Source organism: Salvelinus fontinalis, unplaced genomic scaffold (genome assembly GCF_029448725.1).
Source record: "Salvelinus fontinalis isolate EN_2023a unplaced genomic scaffold, ASM2944872v1 scaffold_0981, whole genome shotgun sequence".
Lineage (NCBI taxonomy): Eukaryota > Metazoa > Chordata > Actinopteri > Salmoniformes > Salmonidae > Salvelinus > Salvelinus fontinalis.
Genome location: NW_026601190.1, coordinates 8,179 through 23,300, shown reverse-complemented (window position 1 = coordinate 23,300; position 15,122 = coordinate 8,179). Strand labels below are relative to the sequence as shown.

The 15,122-nt window shown below is 44.6% G+C and overlaps 1 protein-coding gene across 1 annotated transcript in view; it reads right to left on the bottom strand.

The window, feature by feature from the left end:
• LOC129847970 (protein unc-13 homolog B-like) overlaps positions 1 to 14,707 on the bottom strand; it is a 59,336-nt gene extending 44,629 nt beyond the window's left edge. Inside the window, exons 1-5 of the mRNA XM_055915551.1 lie at positions 14,608 to 14,707; positions 14,055 to 14,195; positions 5,669 to 5,792; positions 3,175 to 3,234; positions 1,781 to 1,861 (exon numbers count right to left, since the gene is read on the bottom strand). Of these exons, the coding sequence (XP_055771526.1) occupies positions 1,781 to 1,861; positions 3,175 to 3,234; positions 5,669 to 5,792; positions 14,055 to 14,161 (372 nt within the window). The 5' untranslated portion in view covers positions 14,162 to 14,195; positions 14,608 to 14,707. The remainder of the gene's footprint in view (positions 1 to 1,780; positions 1,862 to 3,174; positions 3,235 to 5,668; positions 5,793 to 14,054; positions 14,196 to 14,607) is intronic.
• Between the last annotated feature and the right edge of the window lie 415 nt (positions 14,708 to 15,122).

Below are 15,122 nucleotides of genomic sequence, written 5' to 3'. Positions count from 1 at the left end.
TCCTTTAGGTAAACTCTCATTACAACCCTACTACCCTGTTTAAACAGTCACCACTCTACAACGATCCTTTAGTTAAACTCTCATTACAACCCTAGTACCCTGTTAAAACAGTCACCACTCTACAACGATCCTTTAGGTAAACTCTCATTACAACCCTAGTACCCTGTTAAAACAGTCACCACTCTACAACGATCCTTTAGGTAAACTCTCATTACAACCCTACTACCCTGTTAAAACAGTCACCACTCTACAACGATAATTTAGGTAAACTCTCATTACAACCCTAGTACCCTGTTAAAACAGTCACCACTCTACAACGATCCTTTAGGTAAACTCTCATTACAACCCTACTACCCTGTTAAAACAGTCACCACTCTACAACGATCCTTTAGGTAAACTCTCATTACAACCCTAGTACCCTGTTAAAACAGACACCACTCCACAACGATCCTTTAGGTAAACTCTCATTACAACCCTACTACCCTGTTAAAACAGTCACCACTCTACAACGATCCTTTAGGTAAACTCTCATTACAACCCTACTACCCTGTTAAAACAGTCACCACTCTACAACGATCCTTTAGGTAAACTCTCATTACAACCCTACTACCCTGTTAAAACAGTCACCACTCTACAACGATCCTTTAGGTAAACTCTCATTACAACCCTACTACCCTGTTAAAACAGTCACCACTCTACAACGCTCCTTTAGGTAAACTCTCATTACAACCCTAGTACCCTGTTAAAACAGTCACCACTCTACAACGATCCTTTAGGTAAACTCTCATTACAACCCTACTACCCTGTTAAAACAGTCACCACTCTACAACGATCATTTAGGTAAACTCTCATTACAACCCTACTACCCTGTTAAAACAGTCACCACTCTACAACGATCCTTTAGGTAAACTCTCATTACAACCCTAGTACCCTGTTAAAACAGTCACCACTCTACAACGATCCTTTAGGTAAACTGTCATTACAACCCTAGTACCCTGTTAAAACAGTCACCACTCTACAACGATCCTTTAGGTAAACTCTCATTACAACACTAGTACCCTGTTAAAACAGTCACCACTCTACAACGATCCTTTAGGTAAACTCTCATTACAACCCTAGTACCCTGTTAAAACAGTCACCACTCTACAATGATCCTTTAGGTAAACTCTCATTACAACCCTAGTACCCTGTTAAAACAGTCACCACTCTACAACGATCCTTTAGGTAAACTCTCATTACAACCCTAGTACCCTGTTAAAACAGTCACCACTCTACAACGATCCTTTAGGTAAACTCTCATTACAACCCTACTACCCTGTTAAAACAGTCACCACTCTACAACGATCCTTTAGGAAAACTCTCATTACAACCCTAGTACCCTGTTAAAACAGTCACCACTCTACAACGATCCTTTAGGTAAACTCTCATTACAACCCTACTACCCTGTTAAAACCCTGTCCATCTCTCTTTGCACAACATTTCTATACAGGGACAGAGAAAGGTAGGCATGGATGGTTAGAGGGATACAGGAATGAGCGTAGGGATGTAAGGTGAAAGGGAGGGATGGAGGAGCCATGAATGGATTGAGAGAGGAATTGATGGAGGGATGGGAGGGATGGATGGAGGCCGAAAGGGATGGAGGAAGGGATGGATGGAAAGAGAGAGGGATGGTGGGTTAGACGGATGGAGGGACAGACAGGTGGAGGGGGGGAGAGGGATGGATAGATAGAGTGAGTGAGTGAGTGAGTGAGTGAGTGAGTGAGTGAGCGCTCTCAATTACCTTGATGGTGGGAAGGACAAGGTCCATGGCTGCACACTGTCTTGGTGTCAGGCTACGGGCTTCCTCTCTGATCACATGGTCCTAGAGTGGAGATAATAGAAAGAGATAGATTAATCAATAAATGTTTCCATAACCTTCTTCTTGGAGAGGACACACACACACACACACACACACACACACACACACACACACACACACACACACACACACGCACACACACGCACACACACACACACAAACTGTAAATTATATGTTAATTTGAGGTATTATCAACAGTAAAAATAATAGAGCATTGTGGGAAAATTGCTGTATTTCAAAATTGCTGTATTTCAAATGGTACTGTAATTCCACCCAGAATACAGTAAAGTATCTTTGGAGCGCCAAAAACATTTTGACCACTAGTGGGTGCATGGTATAGTTGTTCCTTGCTTATTAACATATTTTGAGGCATACTGTAATATATAAAATACATAATTTTACTCGCCACCGAGCTGCCTGTAAATTACTGTCAAATTCATGGCAACCCCTTTACAGTGTATTATTAATGTGGTTCCTGAGATGGAAAACACATTGTGAGATCTGATAATGTGATTCAGCAGGAGAATAAAGCAAAACAGTACAGACAGCGACAGTACAGTTGCTTGCAAATTGCTGCTCAACCATGGCACATCACAGACACAATACTGTCTCCCTATCTTTCTGCTGTGCTTCTTGGAACATGAAATGAGACTAGTGACTGTGATCAAAGAGTGTAACTGTGGGACGATCTTTTAGTGTAGGAGCAGAGATACAGGGACTTCATTAAAAACAGTTCATCTGTGTTACAGACGGATTGGAAAGCAACTACGATTACGTAATATGATGAAGACTTGGCCAGTTTAGTCATGGGTTTATAGCATGACGTGAAGTTGCATGACTAGGGTAGGAGAGGAGTGGGCTGTTTTAGCAGAGATGACCTCAATCTGGATGTAATCACTATGAGAACTAACCAACTAACACAGATCTACTGCTCTGGAGGACGTACATCGTGTTCTGTGTGGGACTCTGACTTTTGATAATCACAACAGTGTGTGTGCATGTGTGTCTGTGTGTGTGTGTTTACTGTAGCTGTGCTCTGACAGACTGGAGGTTGCAAAAACCCAGAACTGCCTATTAAACTCTGTTTTTAACACAATCTCTCACTCGTTCTCTTTTTCTCTCACACACACACACACACACACACACACACACACACACACACACACACACACACACACACACACACACACACACACACACACACACACACACACACACACACACACACACACACACACACACACACACACACACACACACACACACACACACACTCTCAAATGCACACACACACTCATGGTGTGCCCCAGACCTACCTTGAGTTTGGATAGCTGTCCCAGGTCCTTGGCAGCACTGAAAATCATCTGGGCTCCTTGCTGTGAGGAGAAGAGACAGGGTTATACTCTATATACACCTTTGAAGCACTTACATACTGAATATAATGTGAAAGGAAACACGAAGGAGGTACATTAAGGATATTGTTTTTGTTCTGTGTGTGTGTGAGGGTGTGTGTGTGTGTGTTTGTGTGTGTAGGTATGTGTGTGTGTAGGTGTGTGTGTGTGTGTTTGTGGGCGTGTTTAGACCAGAAGTGTCTGTGGGCGTGTTTAGACCAGAAGTCTCCACAAGAATAGTAAATCTTTTCTTTTGACCAACTGGGGACATTTTGTTAGTCCCCACAAGGTCAAATTCTATTTCTAGGGGATTTAGGGTTAAGGTTAGAATTAGTGTTAGGGTTAGAATTAAGTTTAGGGTTAGGGGTAAGGTTAGATTTTGAGGTAAAGGTTAGGGTTGTGGTTAGGGGTTAGGGAAAATATAATTTTGATCAGGACAGAATTGTGTCCACCCACGAGGTTAGTTTTACAAGACTGTGTGTGTGTGTGTTTGAGAACATCCCTTCTGGGTGTTGTCAGCCTTGTCAGTGTTGCCTGTTGGAAAAGCAGGTTTGGCTTTTCATTCCTCTATCCAGGCTTCACTAACATTTCCTGCATGACTGACACATAAAGAGAGAAGGAGACACCGTCTTCTCCAAACTTTGTAAATATCCTCTATGGTGCATCTGTGTTTTGTACGTATTTGTGTGTGGGAGTGTGTGTGTGTGTGGGAGTGTGTGTGTGTGTGCGTCGGTGTTTGTGTGTGTGTGTGTGTGTGGGAGTGTGTTGGTGTGTGTGTGTGTGTGTGTGTGTGTGTGTGGGAGTGTGTCGGTGTGTGTGTGAGTGTGTCGGTGTATGTGGGAGGGTGTCGGTGTGTGTGGGAGGGTGTCGGTGTGTGTGGGAGGGTGTCGGTGTGTGTGGGAGGGTGTTGGTGTGTGTGGGAGGGTGTCGGTGTGTGTGGGAGTGTGTCGGTGTGTGTGGGAGTGTGTTGGTGTGTGTGGGAGTGTGTCGGTGTGTCGGTGTGTTGGTGTGTGTGGGAGGGTGTCGGTGTGTGTGGTAGTGTTTCGGTGTGTGTGGGAGTGTGTTGGTGTGTGTGGGAGTGTGTTGGAGTGTGTCGGTGTGTCGGTGTGTGTGTGTGGGAGTGTGTTGGTGTTTGTGGGAGTGTGTTGGAGTGTGTCGGTGTGTCGGTGTGTGTGTGTGTGGGAGTGTGTCGGTGTGTGTGGGAGTGTGTCGGTGTGTGGGAGTGTGTCGGTGTGTGGGAGTGTGTCGGTGTGTGGGAGTGTGTGTGTGGGAGGGTGTCGGTGTGTGTGGGAGTGTGTCGGTGTGTGTGGGAGTGTGTCGGTGTGTGTGTGTGGGAGTGTGTCGGTGTGTGTGTGTGGGAGTGTGTCGGTGTGTGTGGGAGTGTGTCGGTGTGTGTGGGAGTGTGTCGGTGTGTCGGTGTGTGTGTGGGAGTGTGTCGGTGTGTGTGTGGGAGTGTGTCGGTGTGTGTGTGTGGGAGTGTGTCGGTGTGTGTGTGTGGGAGTGTGTCGGTGTGTGTGTGTGGGAGTGTGTCGGTGTGTGTGTGTGGGAGTGTGTCGGTGTGTGTGTGTGGGAGTGTGTCGGTGTGTGTGTGTGGGAGTGTGTCGGTGTGTGTGGGAGTGTGTCGGTGTGTGTGGGAGTGTGTCGGTGTGTGTGGGAGTGTGTCGGTGTGTGTGGGAGTGTGTCGGTGTGTGTGGGAGTGTGTCGGTGTGTGTGGGAGTGTGTCGGTGTGTGTGGGAGTGTGTCGGTGTGTGTGGGAGTGTGTCGGTGTGTGTGGGAGTGTGTCGGTGTGTCGGTGTGTGGGAGTGTGTTGGTGTGTCGGTGTGTGGGAGTGTGTCGGTGTGTGTGTGTGGGAGTGTGTCGGTGTGTGTGGGAGTGTGTCGGTGTGTGTGGGAGTGTGTCGGTGTGTGTGGGAGTGTGTCGGTGTGTGTGGGAGTGTGTCGGTGTGTGTGTGTGGGAGTGTGTCGGTGTGTGTGGGAGTGTGTCGGTGTGTCGGTGTGTGTGGGAGTGTGTCGGTGTGTGTGGGAGTGTGTCGGTGTGTCGTTGTGTGTGTGGGTGTGTGTGCGTGTTTGCGTGCGTGCATGTGTGTTTATATATATATCATCTTACATTCTGGTCATTGTGAGGTGGTAAGACTATCATTCTCTCAATGGGGTTGAATGTGTGTTTGGTGTGTGTGTGTGTGTGTGTGTGTGTGTGTGTGTGTTTGGTGTGTTTAACATAACATCTTACATTCTGGTCATTGAGAGTTGGTAAGACTATCATTCTCTCAATGGTGTTGAATATGTGTTTGGTGTGTGTGTGTGTGTGTGTGTGTGTGTGTGTGTGTGTGTGTGTGTGTGTGTGTGTGTGTGTGTGTGTGTGTGTGTGTGTGTGTGTGTGTGTGTGTGTGTGTGTGTGTGTGTATAACATAACATCTTACATTCTGGTCATTGAGAGGTGGTAAGACTATCATTCTCTCAATGGTGTTGAGGACGATCTTCCACAGTTCCTTCAGGACTCGTTTCAACACCGTTTTCTCACAGATCTTTGCAAATAAAATCAAACTGCAAAGCAGAGCAGAGCAGAGAGACAGAGCAGAGCAGAGGCAGAGCGGAACAGAGTAGAGAGACAGAGCAGAGAGACAGAGCAGAGAGAGACAGAGCAGAGAGAGACAGAGTGGAACAGAGCAGAGAGAGACAGAGCAGAGAGAGACAGAGCAGAGAGAGACCGAGCAGAGAGAGACAGAGCAGAGACAGACAGAGCGGAACAGAGCAGAGAGAGACAGAGCAGAGAGAGACAGAGCGGAACAGAGCAGAGAGACAGAGCAGAGAGAGACAGAGCAGAGAGAGACAGAGTGAGACAGAGCAGAGAGAGACAGAGCGGAACAGAGCAGAGAGACAGAGCAGAGAGACAGAGCGGAACAGAGCAGAGAGAGACAGAGCAGAGAGAGACAGAGCGGAACAGAGCAGAGAGACAGAGCAGAGAGAGACAGAGCAGAGAGAGACAGAGCAGAGAGAGACAGAGCGGAACAGAGCAGAGAGAGACAGAGCAGAGAGAGACAGAGCGGAACAGAGCAGAGAGACAGAGCAGAGAGAGACAGAGCAGAGAGAGACAGAGCGGAACAGAGCAGAGAGAGACAGAGCAGAGAGAGACAGAGCGGAACAGAGCAGAGAGAGACAGAGCAGAGAGAGACAGAGCAGAGAGAGACAGAGAGAGACAGAGCAGAGAGAGACAGAGCAGAGAGAGACAGAGCGGAACAGAGCAGAGAGAGACAGAGCAGAGAGAGACAGAGCGGAACAGAGCAGAGAGACAGAGCAGAGAGAGACAGAGCAGAGAGACAGAGCAGAGAGAGACAGAGCGGAACAGAGCAGAGAGAGACAGAGCAGAGAGAGACAGAGCAGAGAGAGACAGAGCGGAACAGAGCAGAGAGAGACAGAGCAGAGAGAGACAGAGCAGAGAGAGACAGAGACAGAGACAGAGCAGAGCAGAGACAGAGCAGAGCCAACAGTCTAAGTCAGATGTAAAACCACAGCAGAAACACAATCATTAGACTTTCAAATCAACATTTTAGAGATGTTTTGAGACCTCTATAGTAGTCTAATGTCAAGATGAAACCCCATCCCACGACATCTGTTGTGTAGATCTAGCTATATGCCTCCAGCCAAAAGATACAAATAGAGCAAACCAGGAAAAACAGGGAATTAGACAGTGCTTATCTTTTCAATGTATTTGTGATGAAGGCGTATAGCTGGATTTACACAACTGATGTCGTGGGATGTGTCTTCATCTAGAAATTAGACTACTTTAGAGGTCTGAAAACATCTGACAAACTTTAATTTATGAATGAAATGTCCCTTTAACAACGTTACAGACGTTACAAACCACATACGTCACAGGGCCTATAGGAAGACAACAGGATCAAACACAATCAAGGGTGAAGTTCAAAAAGCCATGATATGTGGAATAAATGCATCAGCTTCACGTGATAATCTCAGTGAACGGAAAACCTTGGCTGAGGATTTCGTTTTGCATATTATTAAGAGGATTCTACTGTAATACCCCATTGGCCTCGATGTTGCCGTGAGTGTCTGAGAGAGAATCACACAGCTTATGCGTGCACGCACACACGCACACACACACTCTTTCAGGGATGGATGTCAGAGTAGAGAAGATAGCCTACAAGATAATGTTGGAATACATACAGCTCCCTGTTGAGTACTGGATTGAATATCAACATGGATGTTATATATATAGAGAAACACCTACAACAATAACACACACAAAGGCACGCAAGCGCGCACACACACACACACACACACACACACACACACACACACACACACACACACACACACACACACACACACACACACACACACACACACACACACACACACACACACACACACACACACACACACACACACACACCTAAATACACTGAGAAACACATACCCTAACTAAATACAAAGAGACACAAATAACACACGCAGATGCACGTACACACACATAAAAACACTTACATGTATTTCAGTGCACGAGCACGCGCGCGCGCGTGTGTGTGTGTGTTTGTGATTTTTGTGTATGTGCTCCTCTACTTCAGGGGAGTAGAGGAGCACATAATAATATCAAACCTTGCTTACATTTGTATACAATCACATATACAGCTAACTGCCAAAATAATGGAAACACTTGAGTAAATGAGGGATACAAAGTATATTGAAAGCAGATGCTTCCACACAGGTGTGGTTCCTGAGGTAATTAAGCAATTAACATCCCATCATGCTTAGGGTCATGTATAAAAATGATTGGCTGGCCATTATTTTGGTTACCATGGCTTTGCCCCCAAAATATGACAATGACCGGATGCAAAGTATATTGAAAGCAGATGCTTCCACACAGGTGTGGTTCCTGAGGTAATTAAGCAATTAACATCCCATCAGGCTTAGGGTCATGTATAAAAATGATTGGCTGGCCATTATTTTGGTTATCATGGCTTTGCCCCCAAAATATGACAATGACCCCATACAAAGGACAAAAGTAGTCACTGAATGGTTAATGAGCATAAAAACGATGTAAACCGTATGCCATGGCTTTCTCAGTCACCAGATCTCAAACCAATTGAACACTTATGAGAGATTCTGGAGCGGCACCTGAGACCACCATCAACAAAACACCAAATTTTGGAATTTCTTGTGGAAGAATGGTATTGTATTCCTCCAATGGAGTTCTGGACACTTTATGAATCTATGCAAAGTGTATTGAAGTTGTTCTGGCTCGTTGTGCACAACACCATATTAAGACACTGTAACGTCCTGACCAGAGTTCTTATGTGTTTTGCTTGTTTAGTGTTGGTCAGGACGTGAGCTGGGTGGGAATTCTATGCTGTGTGTCTAGTTCGTCTGTTTCTGTGTCCAGCCTAATATGGTTCTCAATCAGAGGCAGCTGTCAATCGTTGTCCCTGATTGAGAATCATATATAGGTGGCTTGTTTTGTGTTGGGGATTGTGGGTGGTTGTTTCCTGTCTTCGTGTTTTGTCTGCACCAGCTAGGACTGTATCGGTTTGCCACTTTTTGTTATTTTGTATCGTTGTAAGTGTTCACTGTTTCGTTTAAATTAAACATGTTGAGCACTGGATACGCTGCGTGTTGGTCCGATCCCTGCTACACTCTCTCTTCTAGTGAAGAGAGGGAAGGCTGCCGTTACAGACACTTTATGTTTGTGTTTCACTAGGTGTTTCACTAAGTGTTTCACTAGGACCACTAGAATAACTGGTTAACTAACCCAAAGCTCCAACCTCTACGATAACTGATTAACTAACCCAAAGCTCCAATCTCTAGGATAACTGGTTAACTAACCCGAAGCTCCAACCTCTAGGATAACTGGTTAACTAACCCAAAGCTCCAACCTCTAGGATAACTGGTTAACTAACCCAAAGCTCCAACCTCTAGGATAACTGGTTAACTAACCCAAAGCTCCAACCTCTACGATAACTGGTTAACTAACCCTAAGCTCCAACCTCTAGGATAACTGGTTAACTAACTCAAAGCTCCAACCTCTACGATAACTGGTTAACTAACTCAAAGCTCCAACCTCTACGATAACTGGTTAACTAACTCAAAGCTCCAACCTCTACGATAACTGGTTAACTAACCCAAAGCTCCAACCTCTAGGATAACTGGTTAACTAACCCAAAGCTCCAACCTTTAGGATAACTGGTTAACTAACCCAAAGCTCCAACCTCTACGATAACTGGTTAACTAACCCAAAGCTCCAACCTTTAGGATAACTGGTTAACTAACCCTAAGCTCCAACCTCTAGGATAACTGGTTAACTAACCCTAAGCTCCAACCTCTAGGATAACTGGTTAACTAACCCAAAGCTCCAACCTCTACGATAACTGGTTAACTAACCCAAAACTCCAACCTCTAGGATAACTGGTTAACTAACCCTAAGCTCCAACCTCTAGGATAACTGGTTAACTAACCCTAAGCTCCAACCTCTAGGATAACTGGTTAACTAACCCTAAGCTCCAACCTCTAGGATAACTGGTTAACTAACCCAAAGCTCCAACCTCTACGATAACTGGTTAACTAACCCAAAGCTCCAACCTCTACGATAACTGGTTAACTAACTCAAAGCTCCAACCTCTACGATAACTGGTTAACTAACCCAAAGCTCCAACCTCTAGGATAACTGGTTAACTAACTCAAAGCTCCAACTTCTACGATAACTGGTTAACTAACTCAAAGCTCCAACCTCTACGATAACTGATTAACTAACCCAAAGCTCCAATCTCTAGGATAACTGGTTAACTAACCCGAAGCTCCAACCTCTAGGATAACTGGTTAACTAACCCAAAGCTCCAACCTCTAGGATAACTGGTTAACTAACCCAAAGCTCCAACCTCTAGGATAACTGGTTAACTAACCCAAAGCTCCAACCTCTACGATAACTGGTTAACTAACCCTAAGCTCCAACCTCTAGGATAACTGGTTAACTAACTCAAAGCTCCAACCTCTACGATAACTGGTTAACTAACCCAAAGCTCCAACCTCTACGATAACTGGTTAACTAACTCAAAGCTCCAACCTCTACGATAACTGGTTAACTAACCCAAAGCTCCAACCTCTAGGATAACTGGTTAACTAACCCAAAGCTCCAACCTCTACGATAACTGGTTAACTAACCCAAAGCTCCAACCTCTAGGATAACTGGTTAACTAACCCAAAGCTCCAACCTCTAGGATAACTGGTTAACTAACCCAAAGCTCCAACCTCTACGATAACTGGTTAACTAACCCTAAGCTCCAACCTCTAGGATAACTGGTTAACTAACTCAAAGCTCCAACCTCTACGATAACTGGTTAACTAACCCAAAGCTCCAACCTCTACGATAACTGGTTAACTAACTCAAAGCTCCAACCTCTACGATAACTGGTTAACTAACCCAAAGCTCCAACCTCTAGGATAACTGGTTAACTAACCCAAAGCTCCAACCTCTACGATAACTGGTTAACTAACCCAAAGCTCCAACCTTTAGGATAACTGGTTAACTAACCCTAAGCTCCAACCTCTAGGATAACTGGTTAACTAACCCTAAGCTCCAACCTCTAGGATAACTGGTTAACTAACCCAAAGCTCCAACCTCTACGATAACTGGTTAACTAACCCAAAGCTCCAACCTCTAGGATAACTGGTTAACTAACCCTAAGCTCCAACCTCTAGGATAACTGGTTAACTAACCCTAAGCTCCAACCTCTAGGATAACTGGTTAACTAACCCAAAGCTCCAACCTCTACGATAACTGGTTAACTAACCCAAAGCTCCAACCTCTACGATAACTGGTTAACTAACTCAAAGCTCCAACCTCTACGATAACTGGTTAACTAACCCAAAGCTCCAACCTCTAGGATAACTGGTTAACTAACTCAAAGCTCCAACTTCTACGATAACTGGTTAACTAACTCAAAGCTCCAACCTCTACGATAACTGATTAACTAACCCAAAGCTCCAATCTCTAGGATATCTGGTTAACTAACCCGAAGCTCCAACCTCTAGGATAACTGGTTAACTAACCCAAAGCTCCAACCTCTAGGATAACTGGTTAACTAACCCAAAGCTCCAACCTTTAGGATAACTGGTTAACTAACCCAAAGCTCCAACCTCTACGATATCTGGTTAACTAACCCTAAGCTCCAACCTCTAGGATAACTGGTTAACTAACTCAAAGCTCCAACCTCTAGGATAACTGGTTAACTAACTCAAAGCTCCAACCTCTACGATAACTGGTTAACTAACTCAAAGCTCCAACCTCTACGATAACTGGTTAACTAACCCAAAGCTCCAACCTCTAGGATAACTGGTTAACTAACCCAAAGCTCCAACCTCTACGATAACTGGTTAACTAACCCAAAGCTCCAACCTTTAGGATAACTGGTTAACTAACCCTAAGCTCCAACCTCTAGGATAACTGGTTAACTAACCCTAAGCTCCAACCTCTAGGATAACTGGTTAACTAACCCAAAGCTCCAACCTCTACGATAACTGGTTAACTAACCCAAAGCTCCAACCTCTAGGATAACTGGTTAACTAACCCAAAGCTCCAACCTCTAGGATAACTGGTTAACTAACCCAAAGCTCCAACCTCTACGATAACTGGTTAACTAACCCAAAGCTCCAACCTTTAGGATAACTGGTTAACTAACCCTAAGCTCCAACCTCTAGGATAACTGGTTAACTAACCCTAAGCTCCAACCTCTAGGATAACTGGTTAACTAACCCAAAGCTCCAACCTCTACGATAACTGGTTAACTAACCCAAAGCTCCAACCTCTAGGATAACTGGTTAACTAACCCTAAGCTCCAACCTCTAGGATAACTGGTTAACTAACCCTAAGCTCCAACCTCTAGGATAACTGGTTAACTAACCCAAAGTTCCAACCTCTACGATAACTGGTTAACTAACCCAAAGCTCCAACCTCTACGATATCTGGTTAACTAACCCTAAGCTCCAACCTCTAGGATAACTGGTTAACTAACTCAAAGCTCCAACCTCTAGGATAACTGGTTAACTAACTCAAAGCTCCAACCTCAACGATAACTGGTTAACTAACTCAAAGCTCCAACCTCTACGATAACTGGTTAACTAACCCAAAGCTCCAACCTCTAGGATAACTGGTTAACTAACCCAAAGCTCCAACCTCTACGATAACTGGTTAACTAACCCAAAGCTCCAACCTTTAGGATAACTGGTTAACTAACCCAAAGCTCCAACCTCTACGATATCTGGTTAACTAACCCTAAGCTCCAACCTCTAGGATAACTGGTTAACTAACTCAAAGCTCCAACCTCTAGGATAACTGGTTAACTAACTCAAAGCTCCAACCTCTACGATAACTGGTTAACTAACTCAAAGCTCCAACCTCTACGATAACTGGTTAACTAACCCAAAGCTCCAACCTCTAGGATAACTGGTTAACTAACCCAAAGCTCCAACCTCTACGATAACTGGTTAACTAACCCAAAGCTCCAACCTTTAGGATAACTGGTTAACTAACCCTAAGCTCCAACCTCTAGGATAACTGGTTAACTAACCCTAAGCTCTAACCTCTAGGATAACTGGTTAACTAACCCAAAGCTCCAACCTCTACGATAACTGGTTAACTAACCCAAAGCTCCAACCTCTAGGATAACTGGTTAACTAACCCAAAGCTCCAACCTCTAGGATAACTGGTTAACTAACCCAAAGCTCCAACCTCTACGATAACTGGTTAACTAACCCAAAGCTCCAACCTTTAGGATAACTGGTTAACTAACCCTAAGCTCCAACCTCTAGGATAACTGGTTAACTAACCCTAAGCTCCAACCTCTAGGATAACTGGTTAACTAACCCAAAGCTCCAACCTCTACGATAACTGGTTAACTAACCCAAAGCTCCAACCTCTAGGATAACTGGTTAACTAACCCTAAGCTCCAACCTCTAGGATAACTGGTTAACTAACCCTAAGCTCCAACCTCTAGGATAACTGGTTAACTAACCCAAAGCTCCAACCTCTACGATAACTGGTTAACTAACCCAAAGCTCCAACCTCTACGATAACTGGTTAACTAACTCAAAGCTCCAACCTCTACGATAACTGGTTAACTAACCCAAAGCTCCAACCTCTAGGATAACTGGTTAACTAACTCAAAGCTCCAACTTCTACGATAACTGGTTAACTAACTCAAAGCTCCAACCTCTACGATAACTGGTTAACTAACCCAAAGCTCCAACCTCTACGATAACTGGTTAACTAACTCAAAGGTCCAACCTCTACGATAACTGGTTAACTAACCCTAAGCTCCAACCTCTAGGATAACTGGTTAACTAACCCTAAGCTCCAACCTCTACGATAACTGGTTAACTAACCCTAAGCTCCAACCTCTACGATAACTGGTTAACTAACCCAAAGCTCCAACCTCTACGATAACTGGTTAACTAACCCAAAGCTCCAACCTCTACGATAACTGGTTAACTAACCCAAAGCTCCAACCTCTACGATAACGGCCACATGCATTCAGACACCTACTGAGTTTCACAATATGAATCCTCAGTAACTCCATGGTGAAAACAAACACCTACTTGTCATCCAGGAGTTGCATGAGGGTTTACTAACCTCTCAACTAACGGGTTACTAACCCAACCCTCTCACTTCTAGGCTAACTGGTTACCTCAATGTTAACTCAAGGGTGTAAACAGAAACTTACCATTTATCCAGGAGATACATGGATACGCTACTGGATACTAACCTCTAAGCCAGCTGATAATATACCTATAGGGACCTACTTTTTATCCAGAAGGTCCATGAGTGGTCTGAGGACAGTCTCAGCATCCATGGCAGCGTTGCTCTTCCCTGCAGCACTCCCCTTCATCTGGACTAATTCCTGGTTCATCTGCTTTACACAGTCCTCAATCACCGGTTTGAAACTGGACAGGGAAATAACACAGGGTTAGCAAAGATACACACAGACCACAGATACACACAAACCACAAATGCACACAGACACAAACAGACCACAGACACACAAATACACACAGACAACAGACACACACAGACCTCAGACACACACAGACCACAGATACACACACACAGACAGACCACAGACACACACAGACCTTAGACACACACAGACCACAGATACACACACACAGACAGACCACAGACACACAGACCTCAGACACACACAGACCACAGATACACACACACACACAGACAGACCACAGACACACACAGACCTCAGACACACACAGACCACAGATACACACAGACCACAGTTGCACACAAACATAGACACACACACACGCGCACACAGAACCCCCCCCCCACACACACACACACCTGGAGCCGAAGACTGCACTGAGCTCATCCAGCACGGTGTTGAGTTTGTTCTGCAGTTCCTTCAGTAGTTCACTGGCCTCAGCATCCAGCTGCAACAGTAACAGGCAGGGAGATGCCCATCATTAGCTGCTACATCAACACAGCATTATATCACTATCACTATACATCTCCATTATATCACTAACACTATACCTCTCCATTACATCACCAACACTATACATCTCTACTATATCACCAACACTATACATCTCTACTATATCACTAACACTATACCTCTCCATTACATCACCAACACTATACATCTCTACTATATCACCAACACTATACCTCTCCATTACATCACCAACACTATACATCTCTACTATACCTCTCCATTATATCACTAACACTATACCTCTCCATTATATCACTAACACTATACCTCTCCATTACATCACCAACACTATACATCTCCATTATATCACTATCACTATACCTCTCCATTACATCACCAACACTATACCTCTCCATTACAT